Genomic DNA, 13,944 nt, shown 5'->3' with positions numbered 1-13,944 from the left:
TCTCTTTTTACGGTGATGCGATTTACGACCTCAGAAAACCCCTCGGCAACAAATGCCAATGCAGCGTCAGTAACTTTAAACCGAAATCAAACAAGTCGGTTTCTTTTTTGAAACCCACTTGGGAAGCCCAATTGAATTTTCTCCCCAAATCAACTGGCCCCGCCAATTGTTAGTGCACAGTTTCATTACCATCTCATCTTATGGTCACCCCCACAGTTTTATAGCCTTGTTTCAGTATCACGCTCATTTTTTTCCTTTAGGATATTTTTTGGGGTGATACAATTTGCACCATCTGGATCGAATGCATGCACCGTCCCGACCGCAGAAAACTACTCGCCAACGAATGGCCCACGCAACGCCAATAGCCCCTAAAGCAAAATTAGGCAAGCCTAGCTTTTTCAACACACTCGGGAAGTCTATTTTGACCACTTTGTCTCTGAAATCAGCGGAACGAGGCCAGCCCGCCGTTGACGACGACTGTTACTCAGTCGACGCCTATTACGAAGACGAGAACGAATACCTTGTCGAGCCTAAACCTCTGCCCGGAAATCCCTCGTTCGAAGAAGACCATGCAGCATTTTCAAGTAAAGGAAAAGGTTTACATGGAACGTTCAATCCAATTCGAAACTTGATCGGGAAAACGTCCAGCCAGCGTCAAGACGATTGGGCCACACAACATCCGAGTAAAGGGCCAGCCGCCGACCCGAGTCAGTGAACGTAATCGAAACAAAGCTTTCCAGCCCCTTGTGCCAGAAACGATTAAACCTGTCGAGTCCACTCTGATTAACGACATCTATCTCAAACTCGAAAGCGATTTCGAGTCAGCAGATGAGAACGACGATTTCAGCACCGTGAAGTCTCATAACGATTTAGAAGTCGAGCAAGACCTTGAATGCACCAGAGAACGTGTCGAGGCGGATTTAAGAGGGAAAGAGAAAGTAGAAACGCCGGCCGACGACCAGTCACTTCCACCCCTCAAATGTTCTTCGACGCCTATTAGCAGATATCAGAATTTTTATACAGACCAATCACAACAAACGACAGAGAAACTAGCTCCTACTAATCAAGTAGGAACACAGGCGATCTCCTTTTCAACCCGAATGGTGGAAACGCAGACGCCTCACCCGTGCACTCGACAAGTAAACACTCAAACGACCCTTCCCCCCTTCAAAAATCCCAGCCGTCCTCGTCAAAACAAATAGAAACAAAGTTAACGTCGTACAAAAGCGTAAATTTCAAATCGACCCCTTCTCAGCAAACGGTCGACACGAACCCATCTAGACCAACGATGGCGCATCCAAACCCATATGAGACTTTGTACAAATGTCTGCGGGAGACAGAAGCGTCAAGAGAAGATGCCACAGCAGGAGCGAAAGCCGCCTTGGCGTTGACAAAAACAGCTTGCAGCGCATGCGAGTTCCGCGCGGTAGAAAAAGTCGAAAAAGAGGTCAACTGCTCCAATGCTATGAACCAGAGCTATTATAATAGCCAAAAGTTATTGCAGAACCCACAACAACAAACGATAGCGTTATTAGCTCAGGTACCCGCTTTCATTTGAATGGGGTCAACCAAATTTGAGGACTGGATACAACATTTTGAAAGAGTAGTCGACACCGCTGATTTTGAAGAAGGGAGAAAAATAATACTTTTAGGCTCAAAGCTTTTTGGGTCTGCAGGGACTGTATTGTTAAGAATAATATTTGACAAGCAGTTTATCAAGTAGTGATAGTTTACTAAATAAGTTCAAACAGCAGATATATATATTTAAATTACAATATATAGTTTACTTTTATACTTACTAGATGTAGAAACAAACCACTAATTGAGAAATCAAAAAGCACGCGACAGGGTCAGTAGCTGTCTAAAGCTGTCTGAAAGAGAAGTGAGAGTAGGGAGTGCTAAACAGCATCCCTATACCCAAGCGCATTAATTTCACAAGAATGAAAGGAGAGAAGGGTTTGCCATATTTATTTAATGTCAACAGATTTCGCACATATTTTACATCAACACTCTCCCTCAAACCCGAATTGACTTAATCGGATAGCTTGCCGACGCCGATCCTCCTTCTCATGTTATGAAAAACTGGTCCTGCAAGTGCTTTTGTAAATATATCAGCAAGCTGATTTTCAGTTCCTACAAATTTGACTTCTATTATCTCATTGGCTGCCTGTTCCCTGATCCAATGCCATCTCAATTGAATATGCTTGGTTCGCTGATGAAATTCAGCATTGTAGACCAGTCTGACAGCTCCTTGGTTGTCACAATATAGTGGCACCTTCTTTTGTTCCTCTCCGGTGAAGTCTTGAAGTAGGTAACTCAGCCAAACAGCAGTTTTTGCAGCTTCACAAGCAGATATATATTCTGCTTCTGTTGTCGAGAGGGCAGTGCAAGGCTGCTTTTTGCTGGCCCAGGCTACTGGTCCACCGTGAAAAAAAATATGCTGCCAGAAGTAGATTTACGGTCGTTGACATCTCCAGCAAAATCAGCATCCGAATATCCGACAAGTCCAGTTCTTTCTCCACCGACCCAGATGCCGTAGTCTTTTGTTCCATTGAGATATCCAAAAATGTGAAGTACTGCTTGCCAGTGCTCAACTTTTGGGTTTTGACAATACCTTGCCACTTGGCCAACAGCATATGCAAGATCTGGGCGCGTTTGCAGAGCCAAGTAGAGAAGAGCGCCAACTGGTTCACGATAGTTCTCAATTTTCTCTCCCTCGCTCTTCGACTTCAAATGAGAGATGAGACGCACATTTGGGTCTGCAGGAACGGTTCTTGGCTTTAAATACTGGAATCCAAATCTTGCTACCAATTTCTCAATAACATGTTGTTGTGACATAAAAATGCGTTTGTTCTGGCGATCACGCTTGATGTTGATACCAATAAATCGCGTTGGCGGAAGTGAATGAATCTGAAATTCCTCTCCAAGATGAGACCTGATATCAATTAAAACCTGCGGTTTGTTGCTACCAAAAATGGCATCGTCAACATGAATTACGCCAAAAGTGGTCTCATCCTCAGTTCTGCGAACGTAAACACACCGGTCAGCAGCACTGTTTTTCAATCCAAATTTAAGTAAAACGTCGTCGAATCTCTTAAACCACAGTCGAGGTGCTTGCTTTAGGCCATACAGTGATTTGTTGAGTTTGCAAACAAAGTTTTCTTTTCCAGGAACGACAAAACCCTCTGGTTGCCTCATATAGATAGGTTTGTCTAGCTTAGCATACAAAAATGCTGTTTTAATGTCGAATTGTATCATCTCCAGGTCCAGTGATGCAATTTCAGCTAGTGTGGCTTTCACTGCTTCACTATGTGGAACGGGAGCAAAAGTTTCGTCGTAATCGATGCCGTATCTTTGTCGCGATCCAATTGCTACAAGTCTTCCCTTATAAACTTCAGGTACTCCTTCGTATGCTGGCTTCAATTTCCCAATCATTTTACAGTTGATAGCTGTGCATCCTGTTGGGAGAAGTACGAGTTCCCATGTTTTGTTTTCCATTAGGGAATTAAACTCTTTTCTGTACGCTTCCATCCATTTTTTTGATTCTGGGGAGACTAATGCTTGCTGATAATTCTGTGGTTCAAAGGCTTCAGTAAACAAGGCTGATGCGTGCCTATTTATGAATGTTTCTGTTTTGTATAAATGATACAATGCAAAAAAAAATGAAAAAGAAAATTAGTCTATTGCTCGATTGAGTTTGCTTTGAAGAAATTGTATTCTAAAACACAAAGCAATAGAGAAAAATTATTAATGTACCAATGAGTCCAATTTTTGCAAGAGGTCTTCCTAGAGACTGCCGAAATTCTTTGTATCTCGCGTTGTATTGTTTTGGACGAGAGGATCTACGCGGGAATTCGATTGGTTGCTCCACTCGTTGTGCTGGAATCTCGTTATCTTCACCAAACTCATTTATTGGGATCAGCGGATCATTTTCCATAATTCCTGAATGTTGATCGTAGTTTTCCTCTTCCATTTCAACATGCAGTAGTGGAGCAGCATTTAATATCTCTTGAGCATCATTTTCGACAATAGCCTCATCTTTTCGTACTACTGGCTGGACCTCATCATGAATCACCTAACGAAAAAAAAATTGAGAATACTCAACTATGAATACAAAAAAAATCGATATTAAATTGTAATCTACCCCATTATGATCTAGAACGTTTGCAGCAGCCATTTCTTCAACTTCTTGCGTCACATCATGAACGGGTTCCAGCTGACATGCAAAAGAAAAGAAAAAATAAAAATTCAAAGTCTGGTACAATGAAATTTTTTTTTTTTTTTTTTTTTTTTTTTTTACCAAGCCAAGGATTTCTGTTGTGAGAAGAAGTGGGTCAAATAGACTGTTTTCGTTTAGTTTTTCTTCATCACCGTCAAAGTCGTTAATCAGTAGATCTTCATTGAATATTACGTCGCGACTCGTGATGAATTTTCTTGACACTGGTTCCCATAACTTCCATCCTTTTATTTCTTCGTTGTAGCCCACTAACCAGCATGGCACTGCCTTTGGATCCAGTTTCTTCCTTAAACAGTCAGGAATATGCGCATAGGCTCGACAACCGATCACTCGTAGATTATCTAGATTAGGTTTCTTTTTGTAAAATAATTCAAATGGAGTCTTGGTAGATGACCTTGAGAGTGTACGATTCAAGACATAAATAGAGCTTCGCAGAAATTCTCCCCATAATTCTAATACTCTTTTGTTGCTTTTCATTAACAAATTAGACGGGTTGTTTCTGCTCATGTAAAGAGCACTGCGTGTAGACTCCACTGCAGTGCGATTCAATCTCTCGCTCACACCGTTTTGCTGGGGTGTATAACGATTTGTTGTTTGATGAATAATGCCACGTTCTTCCCGCCAGCTTCTGTTCTTCTTATACTCCACACCTTGGTCAGTTCTCAGGATCTTTACTTTCTTGTCCGTGGTTGCTTCCACAAATGCCACAAATTTAAGGAAGTAGTCGTCGGCTTCCGATTTGTTCTTCATAAGATAAACCTTAGTCCAACCACTGAAGTCATCTTTGAATAAAACGAAACAAGTCTCTCCATTTGGTGTTGGAACGTTGACAAAACCGACATCAGAGTGAATGATTTCACCTACTTCTTTGGCTCTGCTACGACCTGTAGGAAATGGAGACCTATGCATTTTACCGAAAATGCATCCTTCTGTTGCGGTACGATCGTACCGAGTCTCCCTAGGTGTGTATACGTGTGTGTGTACGGTAGGTACACCGCCCACCTCCTAGCCTCTCCCCCAGTTTCCCTGTGTGTGTGTGTGTGTGTGTGTGACTTGCCAGAGGGGTCGTGGGTGTGTTGGTGACAAGGAAGAGCTCTCTTTGGACACTTGACAAACGACTGGGCTAGTGGAGGGTTGGACGTTAGTCCGTGGAAAATACAAGAATATATCCCATTTGGACTTGCTTGTCTCGCTTTCTTGCTGGGGTAAAGGTGTAAGAGGGATCGGGATAGGTGAGTCCACAACAATTGGTGTCTAGAAGAGGGATGTTTTTTCTCCCCACAGAGACCCAGCAGTCAAGTGGTAGTCTGGTGATGTTCGTGTGAGTACAATTATTATTTTTTTTTTTCTCTGAATTTATATTTCATATATGTAAGTGTATGTTGATATTGAACCCTGTCGGTCAATGAGTTCTGTCACATTATGTATCGGTATGTATCTCAGCCATCCTGAGTAATAATTCAAGTTAATGCCACCTAAACTTTCTAGTGGTCATCAACAACCTAAAAATTCAAAACCATCTGCAGTTCCTTTTCAAATAAATACTCGTAGTACAGTTTACAATAGAGGGGCAGTTGTCCCATCGACTGGTTTGACACCTTTTACAACGACGAGTAGACGACAGGTGTCACGCACGCCAGATTCGTTACCAAGTTCGAGAATTCCTGTACGAGTAGCCCCTCATCGGTCTCAAGGTGGGCGTCTTGAGTATACGTTACCATCAGTGTTATTCTGGACTGATTCGGATAGTGACGGTAGTGTCACAGACAATATGGCGAATATTCAACCATTAGTCGATGCTGTTCAGGACATGACAGCTGCATTCGCAGCACAGCAACAAGCGTCAGCCACAGCAACTGCAGGTATACAGAATCAATTACAACAGGCCGTGCAGGTCAATAATAACTTAATTGCAGCACTGCAAGCCCAGGCAGTACCGGTAGCCGGCGGTGGTGGCGTTGGTGGCGGGGGGCCCGTTAGAATTGATAATTCTTTGGTTGAGTCTATTCCCAAGTTCTTAGGTAACGCAGAAGAGTTGGCGACCGAGTTCATCGATCGAATCGAGGCATTGGCTGTAACGGAGGATGGACTGCCCAGCAACAAGTTTTGGTTGCTGTTCGACGTCTAGGAGGATCAGCGGTGGAATGGCATGCGCGAGTTGGAAGGATCAATTTGGATTGGCCAGCCTGGTCAGCAGCGTTCAGGGCGGCGTTCCCATCAACGCTCCCGTTGAGTGGTGGACGACCAGGATGACGGCACGTGGCAGCAGCCCGGCAGGCCATCATGCAGTACGCAGTGGCAAAGGAGAAACTGCTGTTGATGTCACCAGTCACACTCACCGATCAACAGAAGGTACAGGCCATGACTGATGGCCTGAGTGACTGGAAGAACCAGGCATCGATTCTCCAAGCTGCTCCAGCAAACATAGCCGCCTTTTACACGGCATGTGCCGCTTTACCAGTCAGTTGGTCTGCAACAACGGCGACCCCAGCAACAGGGACATGCACCTGAAAGAAGTAGCATTTGCCATCAACACATCAGTGCAGAGTACGACGGAGAAAATGCCATTTGAAGTTGTGTTCGGCCGTAAACCAAGAACGCCATTGGATAATGCTCTTTGCTGGCCAGCGGATCGGCCACAGTCATTTGAAGAATTTCGGTCGCGTGTTGATGACTTAAGAAGGGAAGTAAAGATTCGTGTCATTGAGAAACAGTCCAAAGTGAAAGCATTGGCGGATTTACGTCGTCGAGTCATGGAACCGTTAAAACCAGGTGAAATGGTGTTAGTGCGGCGTAAGCCAAAGAAGAAAGGAAAGACTAAAAAGTTCCTGCCAAAGTTTACCGGCCCGTTCCAAGTAGTTAAACAAGTCGGATCAGGGGACAAATTATGTCCTACGACTTATCTCGTCGAAGACCCACCAGAGAGAAGAACTAAAAAGAAGCACCGCCGTTTTAATGCGCATGTGGCGCAAATCAGAAAGTTTCGTCCACGAGAAGTTATTTTTGAAGACGAGGAGGAAGAACAGACACCCGTACCAGTCCCTCAACCTGTAGGATCGTCGGAAAAGAAATCGAATAAGGAATCGGAAGATATGGTAGTACCGGAAGTAGAGAAGCTTTCATTAGCCCCATCATCTAGTGGTCGTCGTCGTCGTCTTCCAACGCATCTCGCAGATTTCGTCCTCAGTAAGTGGTAAATCGGTTTGGTGTGAGTGTGATCTGACTTTTTCTTTTCAAATAATCCGCCTTCAAGTTATTCCCACCCTCCAATTATCAAGAGTATACGTCAAAATTTATTTACTTTTTTTTTTCTTTGTTTTTTTTTTGGTTTTTTTTTTTGGTTTTTTTTTTACATCCGTTTAAATGGATACAAACTCCTTCTCATAAACTAAAGCCCTAGTAGATTTCTTTATCTTTATATCCGTCTTCTCAGTAACCAGTACCGTATTGTCAGCGGCTTCGTCGACAGAAGAAAAAGAAGTCATCAAAATTCCCAATCAGTTATTCCCCGTATATGTTGTTAGAATTTTGTCCCATTAAAAAAAAAAGGGGTTGGTGTAAAATCAGACAATGCTCATCTCCCATGGAAAAAGTGTGTTTATTTTTGTTTATATGTTTTTGTTCGAAATCGAGTCAGGAAAGGCCGAGTGTTGCGGTACGATCGTACCGAGTCTCCCTAGGTGTGTATACGTGTGTGTGTACGGTAGGTACACCGCCCACCTCCTAGCCTCTCCCCCAGTTTCCCTGTGTGTGTGTGTGTGTGTGTGTGTGACTTGCCAGAGGGGTCGTGGGTGTGTTGGTGACAAGGAAGAGCTCTCTTTGGACACTTGACAAACGACTGGGCTAGTGGAGGGTTGGACGTTAGTCCGTGGAAAATACAAGAATATATCCCATTTGGACTTGCTTGTCTCGCTTTCTTGCTGGGGTAAAGGTGTAAGAGGGATCGGGATAGGTGAGTCCACAACACTTCACATAGGCCGTGTTCCAAATTTTCTTTCTTGAGGGTCAAACCGTCGACAGAGTTACTTGATATCATCTTCAAAATAATTTTGTTGTTTAAATGAGCTAATCTTTGATGCCAGAGTGTGAGGGAGGTTTGAGCCTTTGCAGCAGTAGCCGTAGATACTTCTTTGCTTGGATTTTTGGCAACTATCTTCAAATGGTACAAGGATTGGCCAAGCCTTTGACCCACCATAACGTCTTTACTGTTCTTCTTGAAATAGACATCATTGTCGATGAAGTGTGCGGTGATGCCAACTTCTGTTGCTGCACCAATAGAAAATAAATTTGTACCAAGTCCTGGGACGAAAAGAACATTTGTGAGTTCTCCTTCTTTTCTCTCGCCATCCACAAGGGAGTACACTTGAATCTTTCCTACTCCAAGTACTGACAGCTGGGCTGATCCTATACCATTGACGTGCCATGTCCCTTGAGGAACTTCTTTGAAGGTAGTAAAAAAATTTCGTTGTTCAGACATGTGGTGCGTTGCGCCAGAATCAGCGTACCAGTCTGTCGGCTTTCTTGCTACGAAACAGAAGGAAGACAAGGCAGAAAAACCATTGTTGTCGTTGTTCAGGTTGCGGTTGTTATCGAATTTGTTCTGCCTTGAAGATCTTTGTTCTTCATTTCTTCCTTTGTTTCTGCACGTAAAAGACTTATGTCCTGGTTGGTTACACGCCCAGCAGTAAATTTGATCAAAGTTAGGGCCTCGGTGAAAGCCTCTTCCACGAAAACCATTGTTACCGCCACGATAACCACCTCGATAACCACCTCGATAACCTGAAGAGCTGCCTCGATTACCTCTTAAGCCTGGATAGCCTCCTCTAACACCATTATAACTTTTGCTTGCTGCGTAGGCGTTCTCTGAATTACAATCAGCTGCCTGCTGTTGCTTGTTGTTCGGGTGAGACGCAAAAAGGCAATATCTGCCGGATTTGGTCCGTTGGTTCTGCTTTTCATTCTTGTTTCCTCAAGTATTAGACGTGATGTAAGACTGGAAATCGAACGCTCTGCAAGCGGAACACTTTCCCATGCCGAAATAAAGTTATAGTAGCTCGGAGGTAGCGTTTGAAGGATCCTCTCAATAAGTTGTTGATCGGTGACGGGAGCCTCAACACTCTTGAGTTCTTCTGCCATCTGTCTCATTCTATTGACATGAGCTGATACAGTGTGTCCTATTTTACGTAAAAGATTGATATAAAACTTTTGTTCTTCCCCTATATTAATAAATTTTTTTTTTTTTTTTTTTTTTTTTTACCAGGGTCCATTAGATACTGAAAGAATTTTGCTGTGAGTTGACTTGAATTAGCCACTGCTACTTGTGCATATTCCTGAGCCAGCCTGTTCCACATTTCAGCTGACGTGGCAGATCCTTTAATTGAAGTTTGATATATTGGCTCGATATTGTAGTAAATAATGGAACAGGCATCAGTATCTCTTTCAATCCAAGTGTCGATAACATCTTGATTCGTTACTTCATTTTCATCGTTAAACGTCTGTATTGAGATAAAAACATCTGATTTAGTAATTTTGTTTTTCTTGTGTCAAAATCAAAAATATAATATTCATATTCGGATTCCCAATGACAATCAATTTATTCTGAAAATTCCAACAAGAAAAAATTAATTTCTCAACAACATTCTTCACCTTATTGGTAAAATCCAGCAAAATGGCATAAAAAAAATGTTCACTCGTCACCAATTCACTCGTCACCTTATGGGTGGAGTCCAGCAAAATTGCATTTTAAAAAATGTCACTCATCACCAATTCACTCGTCACCTTATGGGTGGAATCCAAAAGAAAATCACTGGGATGTGATCGTCACCTCACGGGTGGTATCAAAAAAAAAATGAATCTGAACATTTACTATGACCAACATCACCTTATGGGTGGAATCCCAAAAATTGACGTAACAGAATTCACTGTGGAAAATCTTATTTCCTACTCAGTGGAAATCAAACCTTAAATAACGATACCATCATATGCTTCTAAAAATTCATCTACTCATGCGAACAAAGTGTTTTGTTAAAGTAATTACCTCTGCTGGTTTTGGATCTTGTCCGAGCACAAGTTTTTCCAACTTCTTCCTTCTGAGTTTGAGCATGACACCATACCGCCATTGGGGAAAATTAATTCCATTAAACTTTGCATAATCCCTCAATTCATTAGCAGATAAATTTTGAGTGGCCATTTTTAAACCTCATGAAAAAAAAAAAACGTTATTCTGGGCCCATAACCTGTTAAGAATAATATTTGACAAGCAGTTTATCAAGTAGTGATAGTTTACTAAATAAGTTCAAACAGCAGATATATATATTTAAATTACAATATATAGTTTACTTTTATACTTACTAGATGTAGAAACAAACCACTAATTGAGAAATCAAAAAGCACGCGACAGGGTCAGTAGCTGTCTAAAGCTGTCTGAAAGAGAAGTGAGAGTAGGGAGTGCTAAACAGCATCCCTATATCCAAGCGCATTAATTTCACAAGAATGAAAGGAGAGAAGGGTTTGCCATATTTATTTAATGTCAACAGATTTCGCACATATTTTACATCAACATGTATTACAACCTTCCAGCTAAATTATCCAAGGGAAGCAAAATCATTCGTTAAGGTTAAACAGAATCTCCATGAATGCTTCCACGGAGGGGATAACAGAAAAATGTACTTTACAGAGTTTGAAAATTGCATCCGTAATTCTGGGGAATCTATCAGGGACTATGCTTGCCGGTTAAAGAAGCTTTACTCGTTTGCCTACCCAACGGAAGTAGGAAAGACAATTGATGCAGATGTCCTCAAATTAAGAGAGACTTTGTTAATGGATGACTTTCTGGGAAGGTTAAAACCCAACCTACGCGAAAGAATGAGTTTTAAAGACTATAGGAACTTAAATGACCTGGTAAAAGCAACAGAAAAATGTGCAGCTATCTTAAATGAAGCAAAACTAGAGAAACGGAGTGTCGAATTTTTCAACACTGTTTCGGCAAATGCCAATGCCCAGGAATTTAGGGAAACAAAAAACGAGATTTTAGAACTAAAATCAGTCATTGAGCAGCTTTCGCAGAAAATGAAAGCCACCCAACTTGCAGATAAGAGTCACGAATCAATCAATGCCGTCGCCACGGGCCATAACGCCCAATTAGCGGAAAGCAAACAGGAAATAGAGGAATTGAAAAACCTTTTGACAGCTAGTAATAAGAGTTATAGCGATATGATGAAACGGTCCAGAGACTCAGAGAAAATGATGAGAAATCTGCAGCTTCAGGTCGCTGGTATGAGCCAAGCGATCCCCCAGGCTCAACCAATGAGACAGTATAAACAAAGTCACAGTGGCCTGGTTGCAGACAATAGTGCTCGGTTTCCGCATCAACCACCAGTACATCGTAATCCACCACCATCTTACAAGGATCATCACAATAATCCGGTTAATGGACCCCCTCAAAGAGGAGAGCGTTATTGTGCATATTGCGCAAATAACGGCAGGAACCCAACAACTCACAACACTGACAAGGGTGGGTGGGGACCAAACGGGCCAACCTGCTTCAAATGCCATCAAGGTGGGCACATTGCGCGTGATTGACCATCCGCACCACTTCGTTCCGACGCCCGATATGCGTCGCCAGCTCAGAATCCTGGTCAGCTCAACCCCTGGAATCAGGAAAACTAGAAGCCACCAATTCTAGCGTGGGGCAAAACGGTGGACCTTGTCCTAAACACCGGCAGATTATTAATCAAGTAAAAGAAACCAGAAAAAATAAAATACCGCGGCTTCCCATCCAAGTTGGAAATGAGAAATTCTTTTAGGTAGTGGGGCGTGTAGAAGTTTAATTAAGACAGAAGTTTTGAACAGATTGAAGGAAGGTGTAATGAAGTTTACTGCTGACGTTCCGGTCGATTTATACGGTGTAGAGAACACCAGACTAGTTACAAGAGGGCTAGTGACCCTACAAGTTCAAGTTTTAGGCGATAATCTTCTGCAGGATTTTATCGTCGTTGATAGCATCAGCGAGGAGTCCATCTTAGGTTTAGATGCATTGTACGAGCACAAGTTCATCATTGATGGTGGCAAAAGGAGAATTTCCCGAGTGAAACAAACCTTGATACCGGACTCCTCGCCCACCATCGTAGCAAGAGAGAAGATCACGATCAAGCCCTTTATTGCCACTGTCGTTGAATCGGAAGGGAATGGGGCTAAGCTACCTCCCAATCTTGCATTTTTTTTTCACAGAGGACCGGGACTGAACAGCGGAGTACGAGTTGATCCTTTCATCAATAAGAGTAGTGAGGAGGCCGTTTTTACAATAGCGTTAGTTAATGAAACGAATAAACCAATCTCCCTGCCAAGGTATGAAATAATCGGAACGTTAGGATTCTGCCGGATAGAAAAAGATAATATCAATTCATGTGCTGAGCGAGAGCTGTCGTCCAGTACTGTAGATTTTACCAACAATTTGCCACCTGATATGTCAGGAGTAGATAGAACCAGCATAACAATGTTTTTAATCGATAGAAAATCAATATTTGCATCCACTACAGGAGAATTAGGGAAAACGGGGCTAGTAAAGCATCACATTAATACGGAAGGACAAGGACCCATTAGATTACGCCCATATCGGATACACTAAAACGTAAAACCAGAGCTTGACAGTATTATGCAGGAATTATTAGTTAACAAGATAATAAGGCCGTCCGTATCTACATGGGTGGCCCCCGTAGTATTAGTAAAAAAGAAAAACAGAGGAATCCGACTCTGTATGGATTATGGAAAACTCAATGGTATAACAAAAAAAGATTCCTTTCCCTTGCCTAGAATAGACGATGTTCTAGACTTACTCCACGGGCAAAAGTATTTCACTACCTTAGATTTAGCTTCAGGCTATTGGCAGATAAAAATGGACGACAACTCCAAAGAAAAGACAGCGTTCATAGTGGATAACAATCTGTACGAATGGAATAGGTTGTCGTTCGGGTTGACTAATGCGCCTGGCACATTTCAACGGTTAATGAATTATGTTTTATTTTCCGCCATCGGGAAAATATGTTTAGTTTATCTCGATGACATTATAGTCTTCTCAAAATCGAAAGAAGAACATTTAGTAAATTTAGGATGAATCTTCAACCTTTTAGAAGAAGCCGATTTAAAACTCGGCCTCTCAAAATGCAAATTCATGTGTGAATCAGTGCAATATTTAGGGCATGTGATTTCAGCCAGTGGAATCGCCCAGGACCCAGAGAAAATTACACTATCGAAAAATTATAAAAGGCCAACAACCATTGTAGAAATTCAATCGTTCTTAGGGCTCGCATCCTACTATCAGCGTTTTATAAAAAATTTCGCGGATATCGCGCATCCGTTAATAGAATTGACCAAAAAGAAAAAGGACAGGGATAATCACAACAAGAAAGTTAAGAAAATTGTAAGAGAACAAGATGCTGGGGACGCCACCTTCACATGGGGAGAGGCCGAACAAAAGGCTTTCGAAACGTTGCGTGAATGTCTTATTACGCCACCTGTCGCCGCCTTCCCTGATTTCGATAAAGAGTTCCTTATTTTCACCGACGCTAGTAACTATGGAATCGGCGCGATGCTCAGTCAAATTCAGGATGGGAAGGAAGTCGTGATTGTGTATTCGAGTAGACACTTGAATGCGGCGGAACGGAACTACTCAGCTATAGAGCGCGAAGCTTTGGCCATCGTTTATGGAA

The 13,944-nt window shown here is 42.3% G+C and overlaps 2 protein-coding genes and 1 pseudogene across 2 annotated transcripts; 2 read left to right on the top strand and 1 right to left on the bottom strand.

Annotated features, from left to right (window-relative positions):
• Positions 1 to 1,288: 1,288 nt before the first annotated feature.
• Positions 1,289 to 10,900, top strand: LOC116930231 (annotated as a pseudogene).
• On the bottom strand, positions 9,038 to 10,703 carry LOC116934903. Its single transcript, XM_045178813.1, has 4 exons — positions 10,589 to 10,703; positions 10,275 to 10,435; positions 9,495 to 9,732; positions 9,038 to 9,411 (listed from the first exon to the last, which is right to left on the bottom strand). The coding sequence occupies exons 2-4, from the start codon at positions 10,425 to 10,427 to the stop codon at positions 9,041 to 9,043; spliced, it is 762 nt and encodes a 253-aa protein (XP_045034748.1). The 5' UTR covers positions 10,428 to 10,435; positions 10,589 to 10,703; the 3' UTR covers positions 9,038 to 9,040.
• LOC116930230 lies at positions 10,901 to 11,818 on the top strand. The gene has a single exon (XM_032937623.2). The coding sequence runs from the start codon at positions 10,901 to 10,903 to the stop codon at positions 11,816 to 11,818; it is 918 nt and encodes a 305-aa protein (XP_032793514.2).
• The last annotated feature ends 2,126 nt before the right edge of the window (positions 11,819 to 13,944 follow it).

The sequence above is a fragment of the Daphnia magna genome, linkage group LG9, assembly GCF_020631705.1.
Source record: "Daphnia magna isolate NIES linkage group LG9, ASM2063170v1.1, whole genome shotgun sequence".
In the NCBI taxonomy this organism is placed as follows: Eukaryota; Metazoa; Arthropoda; class Branchiopoda; order Diplostraca; family Daphniidae; genus Daphnia; species Daphnia magna.
The sequence above is the reverse complement of the archived record's forward strand: the minus strand, read 5'-3'. Positions and strand labels throughout refer to the sequence as shown.

Coding starts and splice junctions, on each gene's coding strand:
- LOC116934903 (XM_045178813.1), bottom strand. CDS start 10,427: ATGGCCACTCAAAATTTATCTGCTAATGAATTGAGGGATTATGCAAAG. Junction 9,733..10,274: donor AAGATCCAAAACCAGCAGAG/GTAATTACTTTA, acceptor ATCTCAATACAG/ACGTTTAACGATGAAAATGA. Junction 9,412..9,494: donor TCAGTATCTAATGGACCCTG/GTAAAAAAAAAA, acceptor TACGTAAAATAG/GACACACTGTATCAGCTCAT.
- LOC116930230 (XM_032937623.2), top strand. CDS start 10,901: ATGTACTTTACAGAGTTTGAAAATTGCATCCGTAATTCTGGGGAATCT.